Source organism: Muntiacus reevesi, chromosome 1 (genome assembly GCF_963930625.1).
Source record: "Muntiacus reevesi chromosome 1, mMunRee1.1, whole genome shotgun sequence".
Taxonomy (NCBI): Eukaryota; Metazoa; Chordata; class Mammalia; order Artiodactyla; family Cervidae; genus Muntiacus; species Muntiacus reevesi.
Window position 1 is genome coordinate 183419265 of NC_089249.1, and position 15978 is coordinate 183435242.

Below are 15978 nucleotides of genomic sequence, written 5' to 3' on the forward strand. Positions count from 1 at the left end.
CATACCACCACCGAACTGCTCATGATGGTTAAGATGGTAAATGTATGTTTTGCCTGTTTTACCACTATTTTTTAAAAGGGAAAGAAGGACTGATACACTCTACAACATGGATAAACATCAGAAACATACTGAGTTTATGTCTGAGATGTCAGACATAAAAGGCCACATCTTGCGTGATTCCATTTCTATGAAATGTCCAGAACATGCAAACCCACAGGGATGGAGAACAGATCGGTGGGTGCCGGGGGCTTGGGGAGTGACTGCTAATGGGGACGGAGGTTTCTTTTTTTTTTTCTTTTTAAGTATTTATTTTTAAATATTTTATTATTCTCATTGCTATTTTCATTTTTCAGCTGTGCCAAGCAGCATGTGGGATCCTAGTTTCCTGACCGGGGACTGAATCCATGCCCCCCGCATTGGAAGTGTGGAGTCCCAACCACTGGAAAGCCAGCGAAGTCCCAGGGACGGGGTTTCTCTCTGGGCTGATGAAAATGTTCTAAAGTCAACAGGTGATGGTTATACAACTCTGTGTATATGCTAAGAACCCCTGGATGGTACAGCTTCAATGACTGGTCAGAATGTATTGGGAATGATATCTCAATAAAGCTGCTACAAAAACAAGCAAAGGACCAGCCCACTGATCATCACAAATCTTCCCAGGGCTCCTCCCTCAGGAGCCAGTTTCATCTCTCCTCTCTCTCAACATGCCAGCTTCAACCTTGCCAAGCCCTTCTCACCGCGGGGTCTCTGCACCTGCCTCCCTCACAAGGGACAACCCTCCCCGGCATGGGGGGCTTTGTCTCACTGTCCAAGCGTCAGCCTCCCACCCTAGCCATTCCTAGCACATGGATTTGCTTCTCTCTGAGAGCATCTGCCTTGTTTATTTGGAGCAATTCTCTCCTGTCCCATGCTAAAACCATGCTGCCTCTCCAACAACATGGTCCTCACATGCCTCAATATGCTGCTGGCTCCACTGTGGTGCTGGGGAAGACTCTTGAGAGTCCCATGGACAGCAAGGAGATCATACCAGTCAATCCTAAATCAACCCTGAATATTCACTGGAAGGACTGATGTTGAAGCTGAAACTCCAATATTTTGGCCACGTGATACAAAGAGTTGACTCACTGGAAAAGACTGAAAGCAGCAAGAGAAGGGGGCGACAGGGGATGAGATGGTTGGATGGCATCACCGACTCAATGGGCACGAGTGAAGATAGTGGAGATAGTGAAGGACAAGGAAGCCTGGTGTGCTGCAGTCCTTGGGGTCGCAGAGAGTTGGACATGACTGAGCTACTGAACAGCAACCACCCTAGTACCTAACACTGTCTCTGGGATATGCTGGGCAAATAAAAATGTCATTTTGTGGAGTAAGCACAGATCAGGATTCTGGGGCCCAGAGAGGTTAGGAAACCCAACCCACGTCACACAGCAGAGTGTCACAGCCCTCCCGGCAAATCAGGCTGCCCAAGTCCAAGGATGAAAAAGGAGGATTCATGCACTCACCCCTCTACCCTGCTACTCGCAAGCAGACATCACACCCCATCCCCCGACCCGACCTAGCCCTTGGGGTCCCTGCCCCTAGGTAACGTGACAGCACAGACGAATGCCTCAGGCTCAACGCCGCTCACAGGAGGAGGCTCGGTGGGCACACCCATCACCACGGAAGACTGAGCAGACAAACGTGAACACAAGGGGCGCCGCTTGCGCCAGGAGCGGACGAGCTGACCGGAGGAACTCCACGAGAAGAGGAGGTACCAACTGCGCCACGCCCCACCCGCTTGCAGGTGCAGGCAGCACGGCAGGCTGCGGCCACGGAGGGTGGGCGGGAGGAGACCCTGCACCAAGCAGGCTTGCTCACCTGCGCCACGCGCTGCAGCTGTACCCCACGCCACAGGCCGTCACGGGAACGGGTGCAGAACGCGCTCGCCCAGCCTGGTCGCAGGTGCAGGCAAAGGCCCACCCATAGTGGGCACCGCGTTTTGAACTATCTGCCCAGGTACAAAGCTCACAGCCCCCTGCCCACATAGCGTTTCCTCCAAACCAAAGGCTTCTCGGCCTTGGCACTGCTGACAGCTGGGGCCAGATCACTGTCTGTGCGTTGTGGGGTGCTGAGTGGCAACCCTGCTCTCTACATACTAGATGCCCGTAGCAGCTCTTTGCCCAGGGGAGACAACTGGCAATGTCGCTGCCCAACGTCCCCTAGGACAGAACTACCCTCAACAGAGAGCACCGCTCTGTAACGATCTAGCATAAGCTCACCTCTGCCCAGGGCCCAAGCCCACCCCACCTCCCCAACTTCCAGTGTAAAGGAAGGCAACAGAGATGGGAAATGGTTACCAGGGGCCAAGGGAACTGCTGTTTGCAAACCTTAAAAAAGCTTTTCTAGGGACTTCCCGGATGGTCCAGGGGTTCAGAATTCATCTTCCAATACAGGGGCTTCGAGCTCAACTCCTGGTCGGAGAACTTAAGACCCCACGTGCCATGGGGCACCTAAGTCCACACACCACAACTGGAGAGCCCTCGGGCCCCAATGAACCCCCGGTGCAGCCACAATAAATAAACTTATATTTTAGAATCTCTAAGTCCATCAGCCAATAAAGGGATAAAGAAATGTGGTCCATCCACACCTGGAATATTACTCAGCCATAAAAAAGAGACAGGAGGATATGGCAACCCACTCCAGTATTCTTGCCTGGAGAATCCCATGGACACAGGAGCCTGGCGGGCTATGGTCCACAGGGTGGCAAAGAGTCAGACATGACTGAAACGACTTAGCACATAAAAAGGAAAGAAGTTTCCTGATACATGCTAAAATCCGTATGAACCTCGAAAGCACTACCCTGAGTGGAAGAAAGCAGACACAAAAGGCCACATCTTGTATGATTCCATTTCTGTGAAACGTCCAGAACAGGTAAATCCACAAAAACAGAAAAGCTGGTGGCTGGCAGGGGGCTGGGGGAGCAGCAAGTGAAAAGTGATTGCTAATGGGTGAGGAGCTTCTTATGGGAGTGATGACAATGTTCTGGAATTAGACAGCGGTGATGATGGCACAACTCTGTAAATATACTAAAAACCACTGAACTATACACTTTGAATAGGTGAATTATATGGTATACAAACTATATCTTTAAAAAGCTGTCATTTTAAAGAAACGTTTCCAACAACAATAATTCATTTCCAACCTTAAAGCTGAAACCAGACCTCCAATCATGAAGACTGCCACAAATCAGTGTGACCCCTTCTTCCTGCCATACCACATACACTAGACACCTATTGCATGCCAGGACATGCTTCATGCTGGAGACAAGATGAAGTGGACGCTCGTGTCCTCAGGTTGCACACTGTCATTCATTCATTCACCAGTCACATCCTGGAGCAGGGACAGGCAGGACCTGCCCGACAATGAGCACCCAGTTGATATGTGCTGAACAAATGCATGGAAATGAAGATACACATTCAAGTCTTAAGGTCATGATCTCAGAGAGAAACAAGCAAGTTATTAAAAAAATAACATCACCCCAAAATCCCACCCGAGGAATCAGAGACTGAGGCTCACATCACAAAGGAACAGTGGGTCTACCTAGGAGAGTCAAATGTTGGTTGCTCAGCCAGGTGCAACTCTTTCTAACCCCATGGACTGTAGCCTGCCAGGCTCCTCAGTCCATGAGATTCTCCAGGCAAGAATACTGGAGGGGATAGCCATTCCCTTCAGGGGATCTTCCCAATCCAGGAATCAAACCCAGGTCTCCTGTGTTGCAGGTGGATTCTTTACCATCTGAGCCACCGGGGAAGCCGAGTCAACTCAGATGCCAAATCCAGAAACCAGCGAAGCAGGTGTCTGCAGCTCTCACTCAACCCCTCCCCAAGGCCTCAGGGTGCAGCATGGAGGTCCCATCCCTCCGCAGGATCAAAGCAGAGATTTACTGCCACCTGCGCAAAGTACTCTCCCCTCCCTCAACCACGAGGAAGAGCTTGCAAGACACATTCCACAAAGGAGGACACCGAGACCCAATGAGTCTGGCACTTCATGGCGGTCGCCAGAGAGCTGGGGCCCAGAAGGAGAGCCAGGTCCCCAAACCCAGCCATGACCAAGCCCCTGCTCCAGGCCTACAGCCAGGTGAGGTTGGCAGGTCATCTGGCCTGCCCCTGCACACCAAATGCACCCAGCCATCTGAGGAAGAACTGTCCCTCCACTCTCATCCTGAGGGGCCAGGGGCCATATGAGGCCAGCTGTCCCGTGTCCTTGTGGGAGGAACAACACCTGGTCCCCACCATATGGGGTACATGAGGTAGGGGCAGCTGTCGCCACTCCAAGCTCCAAGACTCAGCCCAATCTGCCTTCCTGACCCCACTCAGGTCCCCACAAGGGAGGCGCCAGACTTTCCCCTCAGATATCCAAAAGCGAGAAACACCTATCCCACCTCAGGTCTGCAAGTAGGGGCACCTGTCCTTCCCCCAGCACTCAGGGAGTAAGTGCACAGATGACAGTGATGTAGAGACACCTGTCCTTTCAGGTAGCAAGGGTGAGGGGGCAGCTGTCCCCTTCAGGTACCAATGATATAGGAGCACCTATCCCACCTTTCCAGGCAACAGCACCCAGTTCAAGCACCTCAGTATCACTCCCCTAGGGAGCAGTGATATAAAAGCACCTATCAGGAGGCAATGTGGGGACACCTTCCCCCCTGCAGGTAACAATGATGTAGTGGCACCTGTTCCCTCCAGCTAGTAATGATGCAGAGGCTCCTGCTCATACAGGTAACCGTGATGCAGTGACACCTGTCCCCCACTTCAGGTAGCAGTGATGGAGAGACACCTGTACCCCTTCAGGTATCGATGATGTGGGGGCACCTGTCCCCGCCCACGACGCCCGGGGCGTGGGGACACCTGTCTCCTTGGGCCGTGCCAAGCCCCGCCCCCGCCGCGCGCCCCGCCCCCGCCGCGCGCCCCCCGCCCCGTGCACGCGCGGGACACGCGCCCCCTCCCTCCCTCTCCGGCCCACAGGGGTCGGCGAGGTAAGCCCCCTTACCCGCGCGGCCCGCGTCAGGCTCAGGTCCTTCATGACCTCCTCGAAAGCCGCTGTCTCCTCCGCTTGCTTCTGGTTGTGCAGCGCGATCTTCTCGCTGAATTTCCGCGGATTGTTCGAAGTCGCCATCTTCTCGCCGCCGCCTCCTCCTCCTCCTCCTCCTCCTCCTCCACCTCCTCGCCCCCCCACTCCCCTGTGCCACCACGCAAGCGCCGACCAGACCCGCGGGCGGCGGGCAGTGCGCAGGCGCGTCGGCGGGCGTGAGAGCGGCGCGTGCGCACAGGTGAGGCGCGCGACGCGGGGGCGATGGCGCATGCGCGCGCTTCGGCTGCACGCTCAGAGGCCAGAAGGGGAGGTGGGAGAGGGAGGGGGAGGACTTCGGCGCAGGCGCAGTGAGCCGTCTCCTGGCCCGCTGGACAGCGGCTGTCTGGCTGTTGGCCATGGTCCGGGAGCGGACTGGGGCACTGGAGCCCACAAGAGAGTGACTCCTCGAGGCCGATCTTTCCAGGTCACCAGGTTGGAACAAGCACCTACTGCAAGGACAGGTAGCTCTCAAGGCTGAGCCTCGGCTCAGACCAGTTCAGCTCAGACACCAGTTCAGGGCTTTGCTCATCCATGCATGCATTCATTCATTTTTTGAACGCCTATGTATGCCAAGCATATTGGGGAAACGGCATGAGCAAGAAGACGTGGTCCCTGCCCTCATAGAGTGCACAGTCGAGGAGAGGGGAATAAAACCCACCAATAAATGACCCCAAAACTTTTCAGATGGAGAGAAATGTGATGTGGAAAATAAAACCAGTAATGGGTAAAGAGGAGAGTGGGCTTCCCTTGTGGCTCAGCTGGTAAAGAATCCGCCTGCAAAGCGGGAGACCTGGGTTTGATCCCTGGATTGGGAAGATCCCTTGGAGAAAGGAAAGGCTACCCACTCCAGTATTCTGGCCTAGAGAATTCCCTGGACTATACAGTCCATGGATTACAAAGAGTTGGACACGGCTGAACCACTTTCAGTTAGAGGAGAACGACGTTAGGAAATGGGGCTCCTGTGGCCACCATGGTTTGGGCGGTGTGATCAGTACCCAGCCCAAAATCCCAATGTCATCCTTAACACCTTTCTTTCCCCATTCCTATTCCCTCTCCAGTTCCTAGTCTCTGTATCCTTAAGCTTGGAAAAATGGAACTATAGAGCTTCAGCCTTCTCTCTGTGAATTTCTCCAGTTCAGTTTTACTCAAGAAAGTCCAGCTTTTTCATCGGGTGCTAAAGGACAGGTCCAGAAACCCCACCCAGACCCAGCAGTGAAAGGGAGAGCAGAGTCTCCCCAATGACCTGGGGGTGGGGAGAGACCTAGGGAGGGGGGACTCTGACATCTAGTTGTTCCTACCCAAGCAGAGGGACCAAAACCTCCAATATTGAAAGTGTATGTTCAGGAGGCTCTAGGGATTTCAGGGTATGGGCAGGGCAGAAATAGGAGGGGCAGCCAGGGGAATTTGGGGTACCTGTAATTTCATAACAAGCACACTTTTTACCAGGGCGAGGGGTGGCTAGAGGGGACACTGATGGAAATCATAGGGGGACACCAGCGTTTTCCAAACATGCTTTTATTTACATCTGGTAACAGTTTAATGAAATGTCACACATACACATTTTAATTTGGAATGTTCTGGGAACTGCCATTTCATACTGTTAATGGGGTTCTCAAGGCAAAAATACTGAAGTGGTTTGCCGTTCCCTTCTCCAGTGGACCACATTTTGTCAGAAACTCTCCACCATGACCCATCCGTCTTGGGTGGCCCTACACGGCATGGCTCATAGTTTCATTGAGTTAGACAAGGCTGTGGTCCATGTGATCAGTTTGATTAGTTTTCTGTGACTGTGATTTTCATTCTGTCTGCCCTCTGACAAGGATAAGAAGTTTATGGAAGCTTCCTGATGGGAGAGACTGACTGGGGGGGTCGAAACTAGGTCTTGTTCTGATGGGGGGGCCATGCTCAGTCAATCTTTAATCCAATTTTCTGTTGAAAACTGGGCTATGTTCCTTCCCTGTTGTTTGACCTGAGACCAAACTATGGTGGAGATAATGAAGATAATGGCGACCTCCTGCAGAAGGTCCCATGCACACACCGCCACACTCAGTGCCCCCGACCCTGCAGCAGGCCACCGCCAACCCACACCTCCACTAGAGACTCCTTGACACTCACAGGCAAGTCTGGGTCAGTCTCTTATGGGGTCACTGCTCCTTTCTCCTGGGTCCTGGTGCACACAAGGTTTTATTTGTGCCCTCCAAGAGTCTGTTTCCCTAGGCCTATGTAAGTTCTGTGGTCAAATCCCACTGACCTCCAAAGTCAAATTCTCTAGGAGTTCCCAGTCCTTTTGCCAGATCCCCAGGTTGGGAAATATGTTGTGGGTCCTAGAACTTTCTTAACAGTGCAAGAATTTCTTTGGTATAATTGTTCTGCAGTTTGTGGGTCATCTGCTCGGTGGCTCTATGGTCAGGTTAATGGCGACCTCCTCCAAGAGGGCTTATGCCACACGCTCTGTGACCAGGTCTGCTGCACCCAGGGCCCCTGCCCCTGCGGCAGGCCACTGCTGACCTGCAATTCCAGAAGACTCAAACACAGGTCGGCTCGGTCTCTGTGGAGTCTCCGGGACCTGGTGCTCACAAGGTTTTGTTTGAGCCCTCTGAGCTTCTCTGGTGGGTATGGGGTTTGAGTCTAAACACAACTTCGCCCCTCCTACCATCTTGCTGGGGCTTCTCCTTTGCCCTTGGACATAGGCTATCTTTTTTTTGGTGGGATCCAACGTTCTCCTCTCAGTGGTTGTTCAACAGCGAGTTGTGATTTTGGAGCTCTAGCAGGAGGAAATGAGCACATCCTTCTAAGAATTGATGCTTTTGAACTGTGGAGAAGACTCTTGAGAGTCCTTTGGACTGCAAGGAGATCCAACCAGTCCATCCTAAAGGAAATCAATCCTGAATAGTCATTGGAAGGACTGATGCTGAAGCTGAAACTCCAATACTTTGGCCCCCTGATGCGAAGAACTGACTCCTTGGAAAAGACCCTGATGCTGGGAAAGCTTGAAGGCAGGAGGAGAAGGGGATGACAGAGGATGAGAGGGTTGGATGGCATCACCAATTCGATGGACATGAGTTTGAGCAAGTTCCAAGAGTTGGTGATGGACAAGGAAGCCTGGCGTGCTGCAGTCTGTGGGGTCGCAATGAGCCGGACACAACTGAGCAACTGAACTGAACTGGGGACTGCCACTGCTCTGTTTTTAATATTTATTTTTATTTATTTGACTGCACCAGGGCTTCTTTGCAGCATGTAGGATCTAGTTCTCTGACCAAGGATCAAACCCAGGCCGCCTGCATTGGAAGCTCAATGTCTTATCCAGTGGACCACCAGGCAAGTCCCCACTGCTCTTTTTATCCTTCTTGTTCATGTTGTTTTGAGCACTTTCTTGGATTTCTGGCCTTTTTGCCTACCAAGTATCTGCCCCCTATCTGGGGTGTTGACAACCAACTGCCCTTCATTTCCTAACTTTCAGCCCCTGGTTTGTGGTCGAGTTGGTCTCGTGGCTCACTCACCCTACAAAGTCTCCCCCTAAACTTGAAAGCCTTGGCCCATCATAAGACCCACTGCTCTGACCATCATGATTGGATGAGGGTAGGCACGTGACCCAGTTTGCCCAATGAGATACAAGTCTGGAATTTTTGTTTGAAGCATGGGAAAGGGAAGCACTGTCTTTGCTTGGGTAGTTGATCTGAAGGATAACACAGACCTCTGGGCTTTCATGGTGGCTCAGATGGTAAAGAATCCACCCGCAATTCAAGAGACCTGGGTTCGATCCTTGGGTTGGGAAGATCCCCTGAAGGAGGGAAAGGCTACCCACTCCAGTATCCTGGCCTGGAGAAGTCCACGGACTGTATAGTCCATAGGGTTGCAAGCAGTCGGAGACGGCTGAGTGACTTTCACTTTCACTGCACTTGAGGAGAGGAGGCCTGGGGATTTCCCTGGTGGTCTAGTGGTTAGGATGCATGCTCTCACTGTCACAGCCTGGGTTCAAACCCTGGTTAGGGAACTATCCTGCAAGCAGCACACCACAAGTACAGACAAAAGGAAAAAAGAGAGAGGGAGGGAGGGAGGGAGGGGCTTCCCTGGTGGTTCAGTGGTAAAGAATCTGCCTGCCAGTGCAGGAGACACAGGTTCGATCCCTGGCCCTGGAAGATGCCACATGCCACAGAGCAACTAAGCTCATGCACTGCAACTATTGAACCTGTGCTCTAGGGCCCGAGCTCCGCAACAAGAGAAGCCTGCACACTGCCACAGAGTATCCCCCACTTACCGAAACTAGAGAAAAGGCCTGCAGAGCGATGAAGGCCCATCACAGCCAAAGGTAAATAAATAAATAAAACAGAAAGAGGGAGGTGACCGTAGAGTGAGCCCACACAAAAGCAAACAGGACCAGAGGTGGAGATACTGTCTGAATTCCTGCATCTGGCCATTCCTGAAGCTGGACGCTCCTGCCTTTTCAGTTATATGAACCAATAATTCTTTCTCCCTCTTTTTTTTTTTTTAAGGCTGCACTGGGTCTTCATGTTGAGCCCAGATTCTTTTTTTTTAATCTTTTTTTCCCATTTATTTTTATTAGTTGGAGGCTAATTACTTTACATATTGTAGTGGTTTTGCCATACATTGACATGACTGAGCCATGGATTTATATGTATTCCCCATCCCGATCCCCCCTCCCACCTCCCTGAGCCCAGATTCTTTATTGCGGTGCACAGTCTCCAAAGCCTGCAGGCTCAGTAGTTGTGACATAAGGGTTCATTTGCTCCATAGCACGTGGGATCTTAGTTCCCTGGCCAGGGATGGAACCCATCCCCTGAATTGGAAGGTGGATTCTTAACCACTGAGCCTTCAGGGAAGTCCCCATTCTCTTTTATACTGGAGTCGATTTAAAATCCATCTCCTCTCCATAGCACTGAGACTGGAGCTTCTGGGAGTCTGATAAGGGGCTGGGCATTCTACTTATGTGACTTCTAGTTCCTGCCACCGTCTTGTGAGATTGGAGAGGAAACAGTGACAGAGCAGGGACAGCAGCTGCCCATAGCGAGTTAAGTGCCAGCCCGGGACTGGAACTCAGACCTGACAGCAGAGATCAGCTTCCTTCTCTACACCAAGTTTTGTAAGGTTTAAATGAGGTTAACGTGTGTCAAGTGCCTGGCTCATAATAAGTGTTCACAAAATGCTGGTTACCCTGAGCGCTTACATGTGGCTGTATTAAGCCTGTTTCTGCACAGAAAGATGCAAGAGAAAAGATTTGGGGGGTAACAGCAGCCCCAGCAAGGGGCCATGCCTACAGGGCAGAGGTGAGGGGCCTGTGCGTGCCCTCCTCACCCCCATTTACCCCACACCCTGGCAGTAACTTGATCCACCCGAAACCCTAGTGATGAGTCAGAGGGAGCCACAAGGCTGCTTATTGCGCAATGGCCGGACAGTGACCCGAGCCCTCCTCCTACTCCACTGACCCCCAGCCCCGAGGAGGGCGAGGCCAGGGTGTCTGGTGACCCAGGCAGAACCCAGCCCTGACGTTTTCACTTTCTCCCTTCATCAAAGGCAGTTTCCGCCACACAGTGTGGCCCGGGCAGGGCTTCTGGAGCAGCTCACCGTCTTTGTAAAGTGGGGTGGATCTCATGCTCCATATCCCATTCAAGGGGAAACAAAAGCCCACCCTCTTCCCAGTGGCCCGCAGGGTCCCTGCACACCATGGGCCGTCACTGCAGCCACCCCAGCGTCCGTGCTGTTCCACCCCCAGATCTTTGCACGTGCTGTTGCCTCTGCCCACACTGCTCTCTCCCCAGATCCTTTCACGGCTGGCACCTTCTCATCTTTCAGGGCTCTCCTCTGACGGACCCTCCCTGAGGGTCCAGTCTACAGCGTACCCTTGGATGTGTGCCTCACGACCCAGGAACGTCCCGTTCTCTGAAGGCAGCTATGTCTTGGGGTGCTATCTGCTCCCCTATAGACTGAGCAGAAATTGGAAGCTAAAAGCATGTTCACCCGGCTAATATGCTCCAGGGCTTGAATTTCCTGTGGGATGCAGAAAGAACACAGACACACCCAATTCACTACTCCTAAAGCTTGTTCTTTGTGGATGGCTCTGAGCACTTTAGGCTGCATTTTATATTCATCTGTGTTCATTCTGTTTCCCTGGATCCCCAGGGCTAACACAAAACTAGGCAGAGAGAGGGAAATAGGAAGTGTTTGTTGAATGATTCATTTTCTGACTAGGAAACTCCTAACCGTCCCTCAAAACCCACCTCAAATGTCCCCTCCTCCAGAAAGCCATTCCTGACCCCAAAGCAGACCTGTTCCTTCCTCTAGACTCACACAGCCATGGATCCTTCTCCAGCCAGCCTTGACCCAAAGGGACCGGGAGTGTCCCATTTTTAAATAGCTCCACTTGAGTTACAGAACATATCTGAATGTAAGCTCAGAGGCAACTCATATAAACTACTTCTTGCTGCCTCCATGAAATAGTTTTCTCTCCTATGCTCCATAACTCTGCCTGGTTGCCTTTTTTCTCTGCCAGCTTTCTCTCCCACCCTTCCCTTTTTCATGTTCTCCATCCAGCTTTGCTGTTCTTGCCTCAGGGCCTTTGCACAGGCTGTCTTCCTGCCCAGAATGCCCTTTCCCCTGCATCCACACCACAGCACCCCTCAAAATACAGCTTCTAAATACAAGCTGAATTAAAACCTAAGTTCCTGAGCATGTCTGTGTGGCCCAAGCCCTTGCCAGTTCTCCAACTGTGTGACAACGGGCAAGTGTCTTCACCTGTCAGCCTCACTGTCCTCCCATGTGAAATGTGGATAACTGAGCTCCTCAGAAACCAAGCAGGTCCTGTGGGGCTCCTGTGCACACAAGTCTTTCTGTGACCCCCATCTGTTTGATTACAGGAAATAAGCTTCATTCAGTCTGCATGACCTTCCCTGAGTTCCAACAGGCAGACTCAAGCACGTGTTAATTAGGAGAGGGAGGGGATGCTTGGCAAGGGAAAAACAGCAAGCAGGGGCTACTCTTCATTGCGGCGGTTTCTCTTGCTGCAGCGCGTGAGCTCTAGGCTCACAGGCTCAGCTGCTCCACAGCATGTGGGATTCTCCCCGACCGGGGATTGAACCTATGTCCCCTGCATTGGCAGGCAGATTCCTAACCACTGGATCACCACAGAAGTCCCTCTTGTGAACTGTTTTGCAGATACTGAAACCCCCTCCAGGTGGGAGAAGCTAACAGTGAACGATGGTATGCTGCCCTCGAGCCCAGACCAGTTGGAACCTGAAGGTTGATGGTGCTGACTTCCACTCACCTCATGACCAACCCCTCAGAACATCCACAAGCTGATCATGCCCTCTTTGAACCATTACTGTAAAACTTCTCACTGTCCTCTCTAAGTGGGGACATGTAGATTTTCAAGGCAGGAGCCCACTGTGTCCCCCTTTGCCTGGCAAAGTAATAAAGCTCTCCTTTTCTACTTTACCTAAAACTCTCTTGGAGATTCAACTCAGTCCTGGTGATAGAGAAGCTGAGCTTTCGGCATCAAGAGTAGGTTCTTGGGAAGATTAAATAGATAACGCATGTAAAGCACTTAGCCCAGTGCCTGCTTCCTTGCAAGCATTCAGTCACTGTTAGGGAAGCAAAACCCTACCTCGAGATGTTAGTTTTCATGGCTTGCTTTTCTGCACTGCCTTATATGGAATCTTAGTCAATCTGGGGTACCCACATTGCTGAAGATGAACTCAGGCCATTTGGAGCGGGAAGGCAAAGAGGAAAACCATCCAGGGTCCGTCTTTGACTTCCAAACCCGGCCCTCCTCAGACAGTTTTGAAAAGCAAAACAGGAGCCAGGTTTGATTATGAAGCAAAAGGGAAGAATGCGATGGAAGTCAGAAACGTCAGACATGAAGCTCGCTCCTTACGCGATTGAATAAGAGGTTAGATGAGAACCCAGGCCTCTCGGCCTCCCACCCCAGGCTGAGTGAGGGGTGGAAGGCAGGGCAGGGCAGGCTGCTGAGAAGGCTGGAGTTGGGGAGCGGCAGGGACCCAGGGGGATGGCTCTAGGGCATGGTGGGGCAGGAGGAGAGCTAGCAGTCCAGTCCCTGCCGTAACCACCATGCTGAAGGGATATCTGGGGCAATGACCCCACAATGCCCTGAGGCTTGGGTGAGCTCCAGCTGAACTCACACAGAGCACCCCCTCCACTGTCCAGAAGCTCAGGACACTTACAGCCCCAATCTACTCAACAGTAAAAGAGGAGGGTTCCCCAACTTCACAGGGATAAGTGTCTGCAGAAGAGATACAGCTGACTTTTCTTTCCGGTAGCCTGGCATCTGGAGGCTGGGGAGTCTCCATCAAGGGGATTTGGTCCCCACCCCCCGACAACAGAGGCTCCAAAGTCAATGGCTGTTGTTCAATCGCTTAGTCGTGTCCAACTCTGTGACCCAGAGGACTGCAGTACGCCAGTCTTCCCTGGCCTTCACTATCTCCCTGAGCTTGATCAAGCTCACATCCATTGAGTCGGTGATGCCATGTAACCATCTCATCCTCTGTCACCTCCTTCTCCTCCTGCCCTCAATCTTTCCCAGCATCAGGGTTTTTCCAATGAGTTGGCTCTTCATAACAGGTGGCCAAAATATTGGAGCTTCAGCTTCAGCATCAGTCCTTCCAATGAATATTCAGGGTTGATTTCCTTTAGGATGGACTCCTTGCTATCCAAGGGACTCTCAAGAGTCTTCTCCAGAACCACAGTTTGAGAGCACCATAGAATTGCAAAGAATGTTTAAAGCCAATGGTATGATCAATCAAATGACAGGCCTCTGTTTCCCATTTGTTTCTATGTTCTGCTGCCCTTTGCCACACCACTGTGCATTCCTCCTGCACAAGATGGGGGATATTTCTCCAGCCCTGATTTTGACCTTAGCCAAATTATTTGCTTTGGCCAAAGGAATATGGGTAGAAGTGACAGCATAAGAGTTCTGAATTTGGGTCTTAGGAGGCCTCACCTGATCCCACTTGTCCTCTGGCGCCACTGTAGGAGGAGAACATAGGTTAACGAGGTGTTGGTCTCAGGAGGATGCAAGGCAGGTGAAGTTCAGCATCCCAGTTACTCCACAGTCTTGCACTTGGAAGCAGAGCTGCCCAGCCAAGGGAAGCCCAGAACAGACAGACACCCTGCCCTCAAGCTAGGTCACAGACATAGGAAAAATATTTATTTTTGCATGCCATTGAGAGTTGGGCTTGCTCGTTACTCAGCAGCAGTAGCTGACTAATACACTGATGTATTAACTTTCCCTACCCCCGGGCAGCTAATGCATTGGAACAGGACATGGGCTGGACCAACAGCATGTCTCCAAGTGATGGAAAGAAACAGCACTGGGTCAGGGGCATCTGGTGTCCAGGGCAGCTATGGCAGAGTGCCAGTGGCAGTGCCAGTTGAGGCATCTGGATTCTGTGGTGGTGGGAGGAATGACCTCACCAACCAGTTTCATGGCACGATTTCAGCTGATCGTCCTCGCCTTCTTGATTTCTACCATTTTCTGAGCCTGGTTTTCCAGCCTTCCTTCCACTTTTGTGAGGAACTGAACAGCATTCCAATGCACGTCCTTGATATTTAAATTGGCCAGTGTTTTGTTACTTGCAAATTAAAACCTTGACTTACATAAGATGGGGAAACCCCAGCATCTGTTACACTTATAATTTTGGAACTGTTTGAATTACAATTATCAGAATATCTGACCACTAGTATCTTAAGCAACACAGACATTGTGATTTCTCATAAAAAGAAGTCTGGAGGTTAGAGGTTCCAGGGTGGGACTGGTGCCCCCATGATTTCAGGGCTCTGGGAGGCAGCATTTCTGTGTGTGTCTTAACTTGCTCCTCATGGCCACAAGATGGCTGCAGAAGCTCCTGGCATTGTGTCCTTGTAGGAAATAATAAGGGAGGGAGGGGGGCAACAGCACTTCTCCTGTGTCCAGAAACCCCCACCCCAGACTTCCCCTTAAAACTTGTGGCCAGAACTGGGAAGTGTGCCCAGATCGACAACAACCCCCACAAAAGACGTTGCCAAGAATGGCTCAGCCAAATCCTAAATTAACCCCTGAGGCTGGGCACCAGATCATGGCTCTATTGGTGAGGGGGTGACAGGGCCACCAGGGTGGCAACAAGCAGGGTCAGTCCCAGGAACTAAGCTGGGCCTCTGTTGTGGGCAGCAGCTTGCTTTCCTGGCCCTCTTGCCCTTAGGGTCTGTAGGCCAATCGTGCCCATGGATGCTGGAGCCGGTTAGGCTCTGCTCCTACCTCCCCACCCCCAAAGCTCTCATTTGTGCAACAAACGTTCAGGCTGTGCCTCTCGGGATACATGGCCAGGTGCCCCTAATAAAACCCGTGCGCCGAGGCTCCTCCATGAGAAGCAAACTCTCCAGGGCCCGTGAGAACAGAGGAGCTGGGGTTGCGTTCTCAGAGATGAAGCCAGGGGCGGGTTTCCAAGCTAGCCAGGTCTGGGGCAGATTCCCACCTCACGCGGCTCCCCCGAGGCCCCCTTGGCCCTCGCTCACTGTGAGGCCCCAGAAGTCACACTTGGCCTCCCTCTCTCGGGCCTCCATCCCACCGTCCCGGGAGAGGGCGTTTTCCCACAGCCCGAGCCCAGGTGCGGAGGGAGGCTCCTGCCGGCCGCGTCCAGGGCCACGGCGGGGAAGCAGGACATCTGGAAGCCGAGGGGATCTCCACACACTCAGTCCCTACGTGCCCGAGCTGCCCTGGGCGAAAGGTGAAGGAGGTGATGGGGTGATGAGCTCCAGACCTCTGCACGGTGCTGTGTGGAGGAGTCAGGCTGGTCCTGGAGCGCGTGTGTAACTGTGCGTGAGCGAGCACGTGGGTGCATGCACAAGCCTAGGAGCCAGGCTACC

General features: G+C 52.3%; 1 protein-coding gene across 7 annotated transcripts in view; it reads right to left on the bottom strand.

The window, feature by feature from the left end:
- CRTC1 (CREB regulated transcription coactivator 1) overlaps positions 1-5270 on the bottom strand; it is an 80991-nt gene extending 75721 nt beyond the window's left edge. For 3 of the 7 annotated variants that reach the window (XM_065917390.1, XM_065917391.1, XM_065917393.1), the window contains exon 1: positions 5026-5270. In XM_065917390.1, the coding sequence (XP_065773462.1) occupies positions 5026-5151 (126 nt within the window). In that variant the 5' untranslated portion in view covers positions 5152-5270. The remainder of the gene's footprint in view (positions 1-5025) is intronic. The other 4 variants (XM_065917395.1, XM_065917392.1, XM_065917394.1 and 1 more) reach the window with 2 other exon arrangements.
- Positions 5271-15978: the final 10708 nt, after the last annotated feature.